Below are 18,080 nucleotides of genomic sequence, written 5' to 3'. Positions count from 1 at the left end.
TGAATACCATCTTCCAGGACCCCAACTGTTCCACACCTGGCTGGTTTAAAGAGCTCCTAGCACTTCACAACACGCCCCTTCTGCTTCTCCTGAAGGGCTGTTCTGACCTTTCTCTCTGTTGACAAGCCTGACTACCCTGGCTATGTCGTCCATGTCTATGATGGTTCATCTTGGTCATCACCTTGGTTAGAATAAGAAGATACCCAGAATAACACTGAGGCACACCTTGAGTTTTTTCACGGAGGTATTTCCTAAGAGAAACATCTACCCTTATGGTGGCACATTCCTAAGAGGAGGGTGATGAAACGGGGAAAGGAAAGCCCTGTTGAGTGCCAGGCTTCATCTTTTATTTCTTCCTGCTACCTGATCTGTTCTCCCAACCTGCCCTCTCGAACTGTAAGCCAGGAGAACTACGTTCCCTCCTAAGTTGTTTTCGTGTAAGTATTTCACCACAGAAACAAGAAAGGCAATTAATCCCGCATTTTGGGTCAGACAAACCTTAACACCTGTCCAGAGACAAACGAAAGAGCAAAGCAATGTAAGCATGGGGCTAAAAACTAAACAAGACAGAGGTAGCACAGTGCCAAGAAAGATGTGCTGGCCGGGCGTGGTGGTGCACACCTTTAATCCCAGCACTTGGGAGGCAGAGGCAGGTGGATCACTGTGAGTTCGAGGCCAGCCTGGTCTACTGAGTGAGTCCAGGACAGCTAAGGCTACACAGAGAGACTATGTTTCAAAAAAAAAAATGCTGTGAGAATCTACATGAGCAAGAGGCAGCCTTCTATACTTTCCACCCCAGAGAGGGAAACCAAGATGAGATGTCAGTTACTTGACCTCAGGAGAGTCTGATCCCCGCGTGCCAACAGCACGAACAATGTTGAATCCATCTCTTTTCTTTGCTTTCTCAGCCCCACCGACTCCCAAACTATGCATTTAAAATTCTCTCACTTTCTAAAATCCAAGCTAATAAGTGAAGCCGTGCTGTTCTACCATTGCAAACTACTTAACAAACAACGGTACTATTTACCCGCACCCCACTTGGAGTCTGATTTCAGCGAACCCCCGCTCTTTCTTGTGTGGTTTCTGATGTAGACACCATTTGTTCTCGGCAGCTCCAGGGAGACTCCTGTTCTCGGAAACAGAGAGGAGAGACATAGTCCCCCAAAACTAGCAGAGAGAAGAGAAAGTAAAGAGACACACGGGAGCCTTGTTAAATCAGTACCTTGGTGGCCTGAACAGGGCTGGGAAGGCTGGCGCTGAGAAGGAAGAGAGGGCACACATAGGCTCCAGCTATAGCGGCACCCAGAATGCACAGCGGCCTCCCACTCTCCTCCTCACTCCTGCTGAGATCAGATGAGAGCTACCTGAGAGCAATGCATGAAAAGAAAGTCTGTGGCAGCAGCGTTAGAAAGGAGAGGAGTGGGTTTGCCAAGCAAATATTCTCCCAGCTGAGTCATATAGCTCCACTCTCTAAAGTGGGGCGGGGGAAGGGGGATGTTAACATAAAACACAGTCACCGCCTGTAACGGGGAATATTGATAGTCAACTTATAGGGTCTAGGAAAACTGAAGGGACAAACCTCTGGCGTGCCCGGCGCATCATATCTTGATAAATGGTATCATCATACACTACCTGGGAATTAGCAGCTGCTTCAAGATCTAACCAGAGTCAGCTTATGAGCAAATGAGAAGGTTTGAAGGGCAGCACAAAGAGAGGAAGAAACAAGCCACCTGTATGTGAGCCCCAAGTCATGTCCACCGCGCCCCACCCCTCCCCAACCCCCGCCCCGTGGCAACACTGTATCCTTTCCACGGGTTGCTGCCTCCTCAAGTGTTATAACTGACATAGCTCGGGTCCGCACTGGTCGACCACTAAACTGAACCTAAAATTGCAATCTTTAAAATAAAACGTCTGCTGTTCCCCTCTCCTCTGAACCTCATTTTTTTCCCTCTCTCTCCCTGTGACTGAATTTCTGTCTACATCAAGGAAGTCTAGCTTTCCAGCAGTCTTCTGTGCTAAACTTGCTGGCTAATGGCAAACAAACAGAAAAATTATAATGCTTAAGTCAAAAGTCCATAAACGTGAAAGGAACAACTATGATCTTTCAGAGGTGAGTGGACAAGCAAAATGTGGTATAATTAGGGTTGGCAGGATGGCTCAGTGGTTAAGATCTTCTAGAAGGACCCAAGTTCTGTTCCATCTAGAATCTCACAACTGCTCAGTAGCTCCAGCTCCAGGGAATTGGGATGCCTCCTCTGGCCTCTTCAGGTACACATGCATAAGTTAAATAAAAATAAATTAAAATTAAAATATGGTGCCTACAGACAATGGCACACTACAATAGAAATGACCTGTCATCAAGGCACTAGGAGGCACAAGGGGATTCTAAGTTTAGAACGTTAAGACATGGACATCTTCCATGAACAAGCTTTTATGCTAGCTACGGGACATACTTGGAAAGACGGAGAAGAAATAACATAACAGTAGGAAACAGACTATATAATAAATAAATAAATAGTTTAATTAATATTGTCTATGTCTTGATTGATTGCTAGTGGGTTAAAAAATACAACAGTAATAATAATTATAGTCATAATAATAAACATTCTTAAGCCATTCTGGTACTTTAACTACAACTGGTATGTAAAGTTAAGAACTGCTATTACAAACTGTTTAAAATAACTAAAGCTTATGGTTTTGTTAGGTAATAGCTCAGTTAATCACAGGTGTTTTCTCAAAATAATCAGCCAATATATAGCTAGAAACAAGCAATTCAGATATACTAGGAGAGCCAGGACTATGTAGAGAGACCCTGTCTCAAAAATAAGTAGTAAAAAAGACCAAATAAGTATTCACAAAACCAAACCTTTTATACCTGACTCAATCTGCGGGGTTCAACTAAAACTCAGGAGGGAGGTCACCTGTTGAAAAAATGCAAGACACAAAGAAGGAGAGCAAGTCTGATTGATTAAACTCTCAAACTTTATTAGTCAGGCAGCAGCTTTTATAAGTCAGAAGGCAGGGAAGCATATCGCTATAGTAACCCAGCTGCAGGCTTTTCTCAAAACATAGGGAATTGCAGGCAGGGTCCTAATGTCCTGCCACACAGGGCATCTTGCTTTGTCTTCATCTAGCTTTAGTCTAACTGCTGACTCACAACAAGGTCGCTCCATCTCTATCTGTCCTTAACTGCTGACTCACAACAGGGTCAGCTAGTTTCTGGTGAAAGGTAAGCTCTGGGAAAGACAGAGACTTAAAGGTGCAGACTTGGACAAGATGGCTGAACATTGACCATATGGCCTATTGTCCCCAACGTCTCCTTCCTCTCTTTATTAAAGGAGGAGGCAGATGGATCCACTATATATGGGTGAGCATTGGTCCCCGGAGGGAGTGGGCATTAACCAGAGGGGGGAAGCATTGACCTGATCCTCCTAGGGCCAGATTGGCTTGTCAAGATGTCTTTTTGAGGAGGAGAGGGAGGTCCTGATCTGTGGCATCCCCAACATACAGTGAACAAGACATTTTTCGATATCAACCTCTATGCAATCAGGTTTACTCCTCAGGGGACTCAGAGTTGGACAATCGTGTCCTCCCCCTGCACTACCTTGTCCCACACCCCTTGCAGGTGCCCACGCCGTATGGCAGGCAATATCTGAGTATATGCCATTCTCACCATGTCAAGGAAGGGGGAGCGGAGGCACATTAGTGTTCAAGCTCATCATGGCCTTGGTCTGCTGAGTCAAGTTTATGATAATGCATGTGTATTACTCAAGCACCTCGAGCATCTAGCTGTTGATTTACAAAGGTAGTGAGGTGTCTAAAAGCTCAGAGGCCAAAAGAGATAAGGAGAAGAAATCCTCCCAGGGGGCTCAGAATGGAGGGCAACAAGGTAGTAAACCAAGGGGAGGTGGAGAACTAGTTATGGAACCAACTCTGTTCCTGTTCTCGTTGTCTTTTTATCTTTTCTAAGCTTTCTCTAACCTTGGCCATGCTGTCTTTGACCACCCCAGAGTGGTCCATATAAAAGCAACATTCTTCTTTGAGGGCAGCACAGAGTCCACCTTGTTGGAGGAATAGCAGGTATAGATCTTAGCAGCTTGTAATTTACAGGTGATCTCTGGATGGAGTCTGTTAGTCAGGTAAAAATCTGTTGAGACAAATACAGACTGGGGACAGAAGTTAAAATTGTGTCCATAAGGCAGCTAGAGTAGGCTTATGTCTTCAAAACCCAGTAAAAGCATAAACATTTTTTCCAGAAGACTTGATATACAGATTTGACAGACTCATTTTTAATAAGCAACCAGTATTTTACCAGTTTATTATGACCATTGATCTTATTTTAAATCTGTAACTTGCACTTACCAACATTTAAACACTTTCTTAGACCCTCAAATATTAAACATTTTTTTCAGACCTTTAATCATAGGAAGCCACTGCTAGGATGTGGGACTCTCTGTCTTAATTAGTTTAAATATAATTAATGCCATATTTAGCAGATCTCTGATAAGCTTGAGGACCAGCACATCTGTGCTCAATCCTCGTCTGTCTTCAGTTGTCTGCTCTAACCTATATTTTATAAACATAAAACAGAACGTTATAATCTGTAGTCTGTAGATAAGTGCTAGAGGACCACATCTGTTTAATTTTAGTATATCTGACTTGCTTGTTTCTAGCTATATATTGGCTGATCATTTTTAGAAAACACCTGTGATTAACTGAGCTAGTACCTAATAAAATCATAAGTTTTAATTATTTTAAACAGTTTGTGATAGTAGTTCTTAACTTTACATACCAGTTACAGTTAAAGTACCAGTATGGCTTAAGAATGTTTATTATTATGTCTATAATTATTATTATTGTTATATTTTTTAACCCATCAGCAATCAATCAAGACATAGATAATATTAATTGATTAAACTATTGATTTATTTTTTTTATAGTGGGGCAGGTATGGGATCCTTGTCTCAATCCCATGTCATCTGTTTCTAATGATTTTTATTAAGTTACCTTTCATCCATAATCTTAAATACTTGTTAATGTTTTTTATCTGGGCCACCCTTTTATATAACTCATAGTTCTTTGCCCATAGTTTGGCAATGATTTCCAGTATTTGTCCCAATCCTCCACTAGGTGGAGTTTCTCAGAGAGCATTTATGTTGGGCTAATATCTACTTATAAGCGAATACATACCATTGTTTGCCAGAACATATATTTTTCTGTATTCTCAAATGTATCCATTCTTTTTTTAAAAGATTTATTTATTAAGTATACAGTGTTTTGCCTGCATGTATTTCTGCATGAGGGCACTAGATCTCATTATAGATGGTTGTGAGCCACCATGTGGTTGCTGGGTATCAAACTCAGGATCTTTGGAAGAGCAGGCAGTGCTCTTAACCTCTGAGCCATCTCTCCAGCCCCTGTTGAAAATACACAGCCTCTGTAGTGAAAGTTATTCAGAGCCCATTACCAAGGAGTCTAAAGAGTGACTAGGATTGAAAAAGACCTTACCAGTGGCTTTATCTGGTCATTGCTTACCACGCAGTTCCTGGAAAGACCTATCATATTAGCTCTCATTTTTTAGCAACCTAATTTTTTCTGTTGTGGGTAGTGACCTTGTACTTGCCATGTTTGAGGGATTTGGGCTGGCTGGAGTTTAGAGCACATCACTAGGAGTTCAGGCAGCCCTGGGCTTCCTGTCAGTTTGATCCAGGCAGCCTGGCTCCAAGGACAGAGCTAGTTTATCAGTTTTTGTTGTTTCTTTTTCTTGAGAATCATTGAACTGAGTTAGAACTAATGGCCAGCAGATGAAATTTTGTTTTTTTTTCTCTCCAACAGAATATAATATATAAAACAACATTTAAACACCAGACAAAGACAAAAAAAAGTGACAAGTTTGTCTTTCTTCACTATGAGGGACAAGTTATGTGCCCTAGTCTGTCCGTCCAGTAGTCTAAGAAAACAGTCAAGGGGGTTGATTATTTCTATCTCATAGTGAGAAAGTCTACACAAATAAACACAAATAAAGAAAAACAATTCATGTTTGCTAAGTGATTGTCCCATATGTATTGCCGTCACTTACCTTGTTCGATCTGTCTCACGATTGGGAGAGTCGTGGCGATCCAAGCTGATCTGTCTCACGGGTGGGTATTCCACGACGATCCAAGCCGATCTGTCTGTCTCACAGGCACGAAGTCCTTGGAGATCCAGGGTGACAGGCCGGTCCTTGAAGAGCGACGGACAGGTGAGTGCTCCGTTCCTCGAGCCCGTCATTCGGCGCCACTTGATCCGACCGGCGGGGTTCGAATAAAACTCAAGAGGGAGGTCACCTGTTGAAAAATGCAAGACACAAAGAAGGAGAGCAAGTCTGATTGATCAAACTCTCAAACTTTATTAGTCAGGCAGCAGCTTTTATAAGTCAGAAGGCAAGGGGAGCATATTGTTATAGTAACTCAGCTGCAGGCTTTTCTCAAAACACAGGGAATTCCAGGCAGGGTCCTAATGTCCTGCCACACAGGGTATCTTGCCCTAGCTTTAGTCTAACTGCTGACTCACAACAAGGTCGCTCCATCCCTGTCTATCCTTAACTGCTGACTCGCAGCAGGGTCAGCTAGTTTCTGGTGAAAGGTAAGCTCTGGGAAAGACAGAGACTTAAAGGTGCAGACTTGGACAAGATGGCTGAACATTGGTCGTATGGCCTATGGTCCCTAACATATACCTTTCGGATGTATGTTGTAAAAGTAATTTTAAAATGATGTTTTAGCCGAGGGTAGGGAGGTGGGGGAGGTGGGGGGGGTGGCGCACACCTTTAATCCCAGCACTCGGGAGGCAGAGGCAGGTGGATGGTTGTGAGTCTGAGGCCAGGTTGCTACAAAGTTAGTCCAGGGCAGCCAAGGCTACACAGAGAAAAGCTGTCTCAAAAAAACTAAACTAAAATAAAATAAAATGGTGTTTTAGAGCTGGACGGAAGGCTCAGCAGTTAGGAGACCATCCTGCTCTAACAGAGGCTCCAAGCCACATCTGGTGGCTTATAGCTACCTGTAAACCTCCAGGAGATCTGATGTCTTCTTATGCCCTATAAAGGCATGTGCACACACATGCTGGACACATGCACAAGTAAAAAAAAAAAAAACCAAAATGAATTGTTATAAATGTTTTAAAAGCTTGTTTTATGAAGTTAATTATATATATGTATATATATATTCTTTAAGCATTAAGACACATATTCTCAGAGAAACTGTTAATAACACATATGCAAAAACAGAAGAAAACAGCACTGGGAATGGCAATTTGAGTGAGGGGAATAATTTTCCTCTATAATCTCACAATACAATGTGTATAAACAATCTTTATTTTTCATAGTTGAGTATTTAACATTTTATAATCATAATTTTAAAAATCAGGCACAATTTTTAAAAACTTCATTATAAACACAACAATTGGTCAAATTCCCACATCTGAAAGAAAAGAATAGGAGGAAGAAAGAAAAGGAGGGAATGAAGAAGCAAAGAAAAGAAAGGAGAAATAAAAGAAGAAAGAGAATTTTATTATTAAAAGGTCCTGTCCAAATGATTAGCAGGTAACTTTCATCCTTTAGGAAATATTTGCCCAACAATCTGACAGAAATTGCATTAAAGCAAATTAAATTACAGGCATTTCTCATAACTGGAGCGTAGCACACCAGTGTCCATGGCCTACAAAAGAAACATCTTCCCACTAGGTCGCCTGTCAGTTTCCTCTGTTAACAGATATGGCCTTGCTCTTATTTCTGTGGCCCGGACAGTCTGTTTCAAAATAGTTACTGTAAGACCTCTCATTTTTCCTTGACATTTCCCCCTGCCTCAAACTGCTTGAACACTGATGCAGTTCACTAGGGTTATATTCGCCCTAATGGCAGGCAGTGTCCCATCACAAATGAGCTTATCAATTTTTCTTGGCTGACCTTTCAACCTTGCTATTTAGGATCACACACCTCTGAGCCTCACTCCCAGAAAACCATGCATTCTGCACCACGGAGACTTTGTATTCTACCGAGCTTAATTATTAATCTGACCTTCAAAAGGCTGGAATGAAGTTTCTAGTCTAACGCCCTAACCGTTGGCTGTGGCTGTTTGCTAACGCAATAAGAGCCCGCCTCCTTTATCCAGGACATAAAAACTTCAGCAGCAGCCTCCTTGGAGAGGAAGCGCATTTCATCTGCTTTCTCAGAGAAGTCTCTGCAGCAACCATGGCTGCCTTTGTGGAACTCAGGACCAAAGCCAAGATGCCCATCGTGGGCCTGGGCACCTGGAAGGTGAGTGTGCAATCCTGGGACACCCGCTTCTGTTGGAGGCTTAGTGTCTTGGCATTTTCCCTTCTTTGCACAGCATCTGCCTTGGATTTGGAACCCCACAATTATCACCCAATTTCTTTTCATTTGGGGCTGCTTTGGGCTGCAAAGTTCTAAGACAAGTCTTTCCCAGAAATGGCAACAGCTTACTTGGCAAGTGTGATGGTTAGGTTGGTACTATACTTTGGGGGGATAACAACTTTGAGGGTGGTTATTCTCTTAGGAAGCTTTCCCTTGGGACTCAGAGGCTCTCTGATGGTTTGTTGTGGGCTCAGTGACTGAGAGAGAAGATAGAGAGTTCTGAAGGCCCTGGCCCCTCTCCTGCTCATGATACCAGACTCTGAGTGGTCCAGGCTGCTGAACTGGCCCCTGCACTTCACCAAGACATGACTCCCTCACACAGTAAGACCTGAGCACATAGGAACCACAGAGCCTGGGCTGGGAGTCAGCTCATGTCTATCGCCAGCTGTGTTAACCTCTGCTGGCCAGATGTTCCATGGCCCCACCCATCCAGTGCCCAATACAGCACACTTCCCAGGAAATCTTGGGACACACCTGACGCGGTTTCAGGCCTTTTCCCTCAGCGATAACACAATAGCCAGCTTGTTTCCAGGAGCTGTTTTTAATTTTGATTTTGGTTTCTTGAGACAAGGGTCTCACTCCGTAACCTAAACTGACCTTGAGTGAGCTTGGAGTAAGCCCCCTGTCTCAGCTTCTTGCCTGCTGGGATCATAAGTGTGAGGCTTTACCCCTGGATCGGGAGTGGTTTGCACGCATGTTTATCCTCTCAGAGATTCATTTCTGGTCTTCCTCCTCTATTTCTCTTTTCTTCTCTGCGCAGAGGGTAGAGCCCCTTGTTGTTTCTGTGCAAGAGTGTGATCTTCCTAGAGTAGCGGGACTTTCAACCAGATAAGAAATTTCACATCCCACCAAGTCTCCAGGGAATCCACTCACCCTGGATAAATTTAGATGAGATGAACTTTCGAAAGCAGATGGGACTATTGTGAAGGGGTCATTTGCAAGGAAAGGAGTTGGTGCTGCTGCAAGGATGCTGCGCGCTCAGTGGATGTGCAGGGAGGAGGCTGATGCTTTGGGCCCGGACCTCAGTGCTTTTGAATCTCTGGCAATTCTTTGTGCTCGTGATGGCAGAGCTGTTGACCTTTGTTTTATATGCTTCTCAAGGTTGGATACTTTAAAAAAAAATTTTTTTTTTTTAGATTTTGTGAGCAATGACATGTTGTTTATTTGCTATTGTTTGAGTGTCTTATACAGACCAGGTTGACCTACAACTCATTATGTGGCTAGGACTGGACTTGATTATCTTACTATCTACCTCCCGAGGGCTAGGATTACAAACATGGGCCACCACATCCAGAAAGATGTTTCTGTTTTGCTTTGAGTGAGATGGCAGTGTGCCCTAGGCTGGCCTCAGAGCCATGGCCCTTCTGCGATTGCGCCTCTTGCGGTGGGGTCACAGGCAGGGAGCACTGTCCTCCGCAGACACCTGAGTTCTCGGTGCTTGTTTTCCTAAACCAGTGCCTAGCTAGGCTATGTTAGGGCACAAGGCAATATTACAAATATCCGCTTCTTTTGTTTCGTCGTCTTTTTCTTATCAGTGGGGAGGGGACCCACTGTTATAACGTTTCTGCTAGGTATAAAACCCAGGACAAATGGAAGAGGCGCCTACACAACAGCTTCCTGTTTGTTCTTCTGAAAAAGTGATTACATATCCACTCAGCCTTACTAAGTACCAGGTGCTGTACTAAAAACTTCACAGCTGTGTGGCAAGCAAGCAACACAAAGGCCTCACGGGGCAGGGCCCATAACTATTGCTACATTTTGCTGTCAACATTTAGAGAAATTGACGAATCTGCTCACCTTCATACTGTACCTTAATGGAGTTCAAATTAGGTCACTATAATGGTTTTTGAGATCCTTCTGTCTAGAGTCTGAGAATTCCTTTTGGTCTCTTCATAATCTAGTTTTCAGCCCAGCCTTCAGCAAGTTGCAAGAGGAGCCATCTGTTACTCTCAGAAACTGGGGACACTTAAAGACAAACCTGGATTAGAGGACAAGTGACTTTGACTAGACTAGGCTATGGGTGATAATCGTTACAATGACACATGTATTAAGATGCTACGATGAGATTCATCATTTTGTATGCTAACCTAAATATTTAACAAAAATTTTAAAAATTCACCATTTTCTTTCCCTTTGAAAAGTTTCCCAGTGTATACTTTCCTCTCCCATGTCCACTTGGAAATGGGGCTCCAGCAAGGCTGTGGTTTTGAGAGTCTGTTCCATGTGGAGCCTTTGGCCATCTAGGGAGCCTTTGGGAGCATCTAGTGGCCTTTTCTATTGCCCTTCAGTCTCCCCCAGGCAAAGTCAAGGAAGCTGTGAAGGCGGCCATTGATGCTGGGTACCGCCACATCGACTGCGCCTATGTGTATCAGAATGAGAATGAAGTGGGAGAAGGAATCCAAGAGAAGATCAAAGAGAAGGTTGTGAAGCGGGAAGACCTCTTCATCGTCAGCAAGGTACAGTGACACTTGGGGGGACAGCAATTCAAGGCAGGCGGAGTATCTGAGTACGGCCAGCTTCAAGGGCTTATTAGCTATCCCTAGCCCATAGGCCCTGCCCTCATTACAGCTCTAGGTAGACTTCTACACACAAACACGCCTGACATTGGAGTGTCCACAACTGTGTATACTCATTGCCATTCAACCACAGAGCCAGGCGGGCCTGGGGATGAGGGAGTACCAAAAGGGCCAGAGCTTGAACTTGAGGAGTCATAACTCCAACCCTAGAGAAGAGAGAACCACAGAAAGGCATGACGTAGGAACATAAAGCTTTTGTCAATGGCCAACTACGTCCAGTGACCTAAGAAACAAAGAAGACCAGGAGCACAGAAGAACACTTAGGAAATGACCTTGACTCGCTGAGAGCTAATGACCTCCCGGGATGTGTTCCTTCACTGATTTATTATAAGCGAATGGCCTGTCCTACGGTTTAGAAATCTCAAAGTAAGGAGAGTGGTGTGGTGTGGCCCTTTCTCGCCCTAGTCTTAAGGTCCCCTTTGTCACACCCTGCAGCTGTGGGCCACCTTCTTTGAGAAAAGCCTGGTGAAGAAAGCCTTTCAGAAAACCCTCTCGGATCTGAAACTGGACTATCTGGACCTGTATCTAATTCACTGGCCACAGGGATTTCAGGTTTGAGCTGTTCTTTGCCTCCTCTCTATCTTCTGGGAGATGACACAAAATGGCTATTGTGTCCAGACAATGACACTGGGAATGGATGAAGCAGGAGATTAAAAAAAATTTTGTTGGGTTTTGTTTGTTGTTTTGTTTTGTTTTTCAAGACAGGGTCTCTCTGTGTTAGCCTTGGCTATCCTGGATTTGCTTTGTAGACCAGGCTGGCCTCGAACTCATAGTGATCCACCTGCCTCTGCCTCCCCGAGTGCTGGGATTAAAGGCATGTGCCACTACACCGGGCTTAAAATTTTTTAAAATCTGTTTCCTGTGTATGAGTATTTTATCTATATGTATGTATGTGCACTATGCCCATTCTTGGTGCCTGTGGAGATCAGAAGAGAGCAGGGGATCCCTGGGAATTAAAGTTATGAATGAAATACCTCATGTATGCTGGGAACCAGACCTGCTTCCTTTGCAAGAGCCAAAAGTGCTCTTATCTGCTGAGCCATTTCTTTAGTTCCCAGAAAATCTTGTTCAGAGCAGACAAGCACATGCTTGCTTCCCCATCCCCCCCAATGGTATGTGTGAAAGAAACAGTCATTTCTGCCACCAGCTAAGATAAGCTGCAAGTGGCCAGTCATCTTCCTGTTGAATCCACACCTAGGAGTGCCCTGGGCAGGATCTTTTGAGATAAACTTGAGTAAGTCCCTATTACTCAAAGTATGTCTAGGGAGTGGCCTCCAAGTATGGTGATGTTGGCAGTTAGTCCAACTTGAGGAACCACTGTACTGTGTCTGGGGCTCTACTCCCAAGAGTTGGAGGGATGTGAATTCTTATCTGTTGCCCTCATGACCCAGCTACAGTGACAGTGGCATGGTCTTGTGACCTTGAAATTAAAATTTCCTCCCAAGTTTACATTGGTTAATTTCCATGATGATAACGATGGCTCCTATAATGTATTAATGGATTTGGAGCCAATCCAGTATTGCCAGAAATAGAGGACTTCACATCCCATGGTAGATTGGCCCCGATACTTTACTGAAGATGACTATTTTATGTGAGCCCTGAGGTGTTTGACCAAACACTGTGCAGGCACGTGTATTTCTGGTTTCACTGTCCTGAGACATCTCTTCACAGGACCGGATGTCTCAGTGTAGATTCCAGGGCCCTTTGTTTTTTCATTTGCAGGCTGGAAATGAGATAGTACCTACAGATCCAAAAGGCAAAGTACTCATGGGTAAATCCACGTTCTTGGAGGCCTGGGAGGTAGGTTCTAACCTCTCTCAAGTGTGCTCGGGCTTAAGAAAATCTTTTCTCAGGCCCCTAGAGACTCCACCCTGGCATGAAAAGGCTCAAGTGCTTTGTATACAGTCTCAGAACTATTGTTCTCCCATTCTCCCTTTCTCCTTTAGAGTAGTGGATGCAGAGGTGCTTGGGAAGGTCAGTGCACGGCTATCAGAAGTAGGTTCTTTCCTTCTACCATGTAGGCTCCATGAATAAACTGAGACTTTCTGCCTTGGAAGCAAGGACCTTACCCACTAAGACGTTTCCCTGGTCCCGTGAAACACTTAAAAGAACAACAACAAAAATATTTTGCTGCAAGCCAGAGGCTCTGATAGACACAAACAGGACTGAGTACGTCAGTGAACAAAAAATAAAAAACAAAGAGATAAAAAGGAAGGACATGACTCGTCCTAGGTACAGTGCAGGAGAAAGTTTATCCTAGCTAAAGGGAAAATTTAGAACAAGCTCATTATATTTAGGCGATAAATAGACAAACCTCAGATCCATGGGTGGATGCAATTTGGGTTGGACCAGAGCCTAGTGGGACAGATGTCAGGCCACCCAAGTCTAGGCCATATAGCTGCAAGGCTTTTCTTGCTGTATGCCTGTAACCACAGCTGTATTAGAGGATAAGGGTAGAAGGGCTGGAAGCAGCCCTAAGGGTACCACTGTCTAGACCAAAATTCTCCTTTAGTGCCTCTCTTAACTTTGCCGTGCAGGAGCCTTTCCTCTATGCAAGGGCTGAGCAAGCCAGTACCGCATATCCTTCCTACAGGCATCTATACAATATCCCTCTCTGTGACAGGTCATGGAGGAACTGGTGGACCAGGGGCTGGTGAAAGCTTTGGGCGTCTCCAACTTCAACCACTTCCAGATTGAAAGGCTCCTGAACAAGCCCGGACTCAAACATAAGCCAGTGACCAACCAGGTGCGTTCTGTGTGTGCAGGTCCTGCTCTGTGCCTGCTGCAACATTTGTGGGCCAGGGGAGTGAGTCTTCTTTCAGGGGTCAGAGTTCAGGATGCTTAGGGAGGTGGGAGGCAGACAGCCTACTTCCCCAGTGATGGAGGTGTTCTCTCTTGCAGGTTGAGAGCCACCCATACCTCACCCAGGAAAAGCTGATCCAGTACTGTCACTCCAAGGGCATCACCATCACAGCCTACAGTCCCCTTGGCTCGCCAGACAGACCTCAGTAAGGCTTCAGAGTGCTGCCACTTTCTTCTTCTTCTTCTTTTTTTAATCACTCTTAAATTTAGCATTTTTATAATTTGTTGCTATTAGCATGTAATTTCCAAGGCACAAAGGAAAAAGATGTGTTTGGTAACCCAAGTGGGACTGGCAGGCTAATGTGTTTTTTATTTTTATTTATTTTATTTTATTTTTTTGGTTTTTCGAGACAAGGTTTCTCTGTGTAGCCTTGGCTGTCCTAGACTCCCTTTTGTAGACCAGGCTGGCCTCGAACTCACAGCGATCCACCTGCCTCTGCCTCCCAAGTGCTGGGATTAAAGGCGTGCGCCACCACGCCTGGCTTTATAGGTTGTTTTTTTTTTTTTTTTTTTTTTTTGGAACTAATGTGCTTTTTAAATGGTAATATGCCTGATCTCCTGGAATATTCACTCCATTTCTGCAAAAAAGTGCAGGGCAATCTTCTCAATTGCTAAAGCACTAGCATCTATGCCTGAACCCAGGGGAAAGACACAGCACTCTCAGGTCCTCTTGCCTGCCTTGTACAGGGAAAAGGCTGAGATAGATGCTCAGCCTTGATGCTGTTCCTGGAAGTGATGCTCACTGGCACGTAGTAGCCATGGTGATTTTTCACTCTGGCCATCTTTCTTCCTCTAGTGCCAAGCCAGAGGACCCATTAGTTCTGGAGATCCCCAAGATCAAAGAGATTGCTGCGAAGCATGGGAAAACCGCCGCTCAGGTAAAATAGAGTGTTCCCCCATTTCTCTCACAATCTACTTTGTAGTCAAGTGTTTAATGGTGTCGCTTACTTTTAATTCATTGGAGAGGAAGAAATGGGAATTGTGAGCTTGTTGGGAGCCTCAGGAAATACAGCTTGTATTAGTGAAGAAAGGACTGCCTCTGCCTGTAGGCTTCCCACCAAGGTCTTGGGCTTTGTTCAACTGCACTAGTTTAGCGTCTTGGCCTTATGAGCACAGGCTACTCTCCTCATTCCTAACCAGGAAAGTCAGTGCCATTTCCAGGACCGAGGGACGTAAGAAGGGAGCTGGGAAACGCCCCTAACAGTGAAATGCTGTTAATATTAACTGTTGTTGTTAAGCCATAGGTTGTCATTTCACCAGAAGGAGAAATTCTCGTAGATAACTGGACACGCGCCTTCCCTTCTTCATTCGCAGGTTCTGATTCGGTTCCACATCCAAAGGAATGTGGCGGTGATCCCCAAGTCTGTGACCCCCTCCCGCATACAGGAGAACATCCAGGTAAGACCTGGCTTGTTCATCCGACAGTCCTCAGTGGAGCAGATGATAGGCGGGCAGAAGGGGGCCCTGGCTTTCAACTTCTCATGCAACCCTTTCATGGCTAGTGCGTCTCCCCCTCTTCCAAGCACTTTAATCAACTCATAGGCCAGAAAGCTGGGCCCACCAGAGCAGAGATGATCACCAGTTGGCCACTGATGGACTCGGGGCAGGTACCAGCAAAGCCCTATCAGGACTGATCACAGCTGTGCCTCATACCACTGAAAAGACCACCTCTTACCACTGAACACTTAGATCATAGGCCGAACATTGTACTGGCCAGCTATGGACTGTCTTGTAGACGTATGGACTGGGCTTGAAAAACTGTCCTCTGCGGTACCTTCAGGAGTCACAGCCATCGTACACACTTAGCATACCTATAAACTCAACCTCTTCCCTCTTAGAAGACTAAGCTCTGTAAATAATTTACCCTTAATTCAGAGAACAACGTGTTTGCACATTATAATGGACATATAGGAGAAACGCCTAGAACCTCACATCCCTCCAGCACTTTCCCTGCTGAGGCTGCTCTGGGACTCTTGCCTTCCAGGTCTTTGACTTCCAGCTGAGTGATGAGGAGATGGCTGCCATCCTCAGCTTCAACAGGAACTGGAGGGCCTGTAGCGTGTTCGTGTAAGTGGTACCAGGCTAAGCGGGAGGTTGGTCAGGCCTCTTTCTAAGGTTCTTATGGGTTAGTTGAAAGAAACAGAAGGCATGTGGGATTGTAGGATGACTTTTGTCTTCAAATCTTTTTTCTGACAATTGTAAACAACTAAAGTTTGAGTCCTAGGGAGTCACCAGGAGAGACGTTGTTATTTGCTGCTCAGTTTCTGGCTCCTGCACACAGAGCTAGGAGTTTTGAGGAAGGAGCTGTCTCTACTCTGTGGGAGTCAGAAGTTCTCCAGCTCCCATTCCTCACTCATTCCCTCAGTAACTTACTATCATGTGCCAGGAATGATGTGGGTATCCAGGAAATCACACTGCAGACTTCCTGTTCCTGGTCTTACATTCTACAGAGGGGAAAAGTGAGCTCACTGGGAATACATATGTTGGAGAGTAACAAATGCCACAGAGAAAAATAAGTTAGGGCAAAAGCCATAGGATGTAGTGAGCCCTGGGTCGTAGAGACACTTTGATACATGGCTATCCAGGGGAAGCTTTGCTGATAAAGTGACAGTTGAAGAAAGTGAAAGACGAGTAACACAGATATTTCGGGAAATCTTGACAACCACAGCAACCAGGCTAAATGCCCTGGTGTGACGTGCTCAGAGCACTTGAGTGAGGATTGAGAATATCGTGGAACGAGTAAGTGTTATTGTAAGAAAACAGGATGTTGAGTACCTTTAGGTTAAGATCATGCAGATGGTCCAGACTATGGACAGGTCTTTGATTTTTCAGGTCTGCAGGGAAGATAAGCCATGAGGGAAGTTTTAGCAGAGGCTGGAATGAGTTCACATGTCTTAAAAGATTCACAATGACTTGTGCATTGAGAGACTACTATAGTAGCCCATAGAGAAAATGGCATTCTCCAGACCTGGACCATAGTGTCGGGGAGGAAATGAGGAAGACCACATTCTGGATAAATGGGAACATGCAGTCAATCTAATTTGCCAAAAACTTTTAACAGCTCAATGTGTTTTTTTAATCTTTTTGTTTTGCTTTCTCTTGAGCAACTCAAATGCAGAATTAGCATTTTGGTAAAAAAAAAACATCAAGTGTTTGGGATGTATTTATTATACCTGTTGGGTATCAGCTAAGAGTATATGTTGAGCTAGTGCATTTGAAAGCCTCAGAAGTAAACCTCGCTGGGTCCAAATCCAAACTCTACCACTTATTCACTAGTGACGAGGCCTTGGGTAGTTCAGTGACATCACAAAGTCACAGCAAACATTCACTGAATACTAGCTTAGGATACAGCAGACACTTTAATCTCTTTGCTTTTATTGGCATCTTATTTAATACTCATAACCGATCTGTTAATTTTAATAGTATTTCCCACTTCACAGTGATGTGAGAATTTGAGACAATAGTTCTGAGCCCTCAGCTGGATGTCGGCTTACTTATGATCCCTCATTAAGACAATTTACTGATGACTGGGTCGTTGAATGTTTGCAGGCCCTCCTTCCTTTATACTCCTCTCATAATCTGGGAGAAAGTCATGCCGGGTGGCCCCCTCCATGTCCTGTGTTCATAGTCTTGTTAGGGAAGAGATTGAAAGAGCACAGAGATAGCTGAAGATGTCATGCGAGAATGCCTCAAATCATATTTTTTTGCCTCTTTGGACTGTTTTCTTCTTCGTGTTTGTTCCTGCAGCGCAGCTGACGAAGAGGACTATCCTTTCCACGCTGAATTCTGAAGCCGGCTCGCTTGATGGAGACCCTCTTCCTTGTGTGAAACTCACTCTTCCTGAGTCCGATTTTAGCCAAGTTTTTCGAAAGCTAATCTCAATGTAGACCACAATCAGGCAATGCTGAATTGAAATTTTTGTGTTTAGCAAGGAGCAGACTGTCACAGGGCAATGTGACTTAGAGAAACAAACAACAGCGGTTCTTGTTATCAACGTTGGACCAAATGTTTGTTTGGTACCAGGAACACTGGTAACACTGAAGATACAAAGATAGAGCAATAAAAAAATCATAATAGTAACTCTTGTAGTATGTTGTCCATTGCTGTGATAACCACCATGACCAAAGGCAACTTGTAGAGATAACAGCTTACATATTTTACGTGGCCTTTTTTCTTTTCTTTCTTTTTTTTCTTTTTTCTTTTTTCTTTCTTTCTTTCTTTCTTTCTTTCTTTTT

General features: G+C 44.1%; 1 protein-coding gene across 1 annotated transcript; it reads left to right on the top strand.

The window, feature by feature from the left end:
* The first annotated feature begins 8,144 nt into the window (after positions 1-8,144).
* On the top strand, positions 8,145-17,926 carry LOC311599381 (aldo-keto reductase family 1 member B7). Its single transcript, XM_084785234.1, has 10 exons — positions 8,145-8,290; positions 10,696-10,863; positions 11,419-11,535; positions 12,706-12,783; positions 13,607-13,729; positions 13,885-13,991; positions 14,642-14,723; positions 15,160-15,243; positions 15,830-15,912; positions 17,593-17,926. Exons 1-10 carry the CDS (start codon positions 8,225-8,227, stop codon positions 17,633-17,635), a joined length of 951 nt encoding a protein of 316 aa, XP_084641360.1. The 5' UTR covers positions 8,145-8,224; the 3' UTR covers positions 17,636-17,926.
* Positions 17,927-18,080: the final 154 nt, after the last annotated feature.

Source organism: Acomys minous (genome assembly GCF_964271855.1).
Source record: "Acomys minous genome assembly, chromosome: 6".
Lineage (NCBI taxonomy): Eukaryota > Metazoa > Chordata > Mammalia > Rodentia > Muridae > Acomys > Acomys minous.
This window is presented reverse-complemented; position numbering and strand designations above follow the sequence as displayed.

Bases quoted from the DNA above. Each gene is read 5' to 3' on its own strand.
- LOC311599381 (XM_084785234.1), top strand. From the start codon at position 8,225: ATGGCTGCCTTTGTGGAACTCAGGACCAAAGCCAAGATGCCCATCGTG. The intron at 13,992-14,641 runs GTAAGGCTTCAG...TTCTTCCTCTAG, and splicing joins GGCTCGCCAGACAGACCTCA to TGCCAAGCCAGAGGACCCAT. The intron at 15,244-15,829 runs GTAAGACCTGGC...CTTGCCTTCCAG, and splicing joins GCATACAGGAGAACATCCAG to GTCTTTGACTTCCAGCTGAG.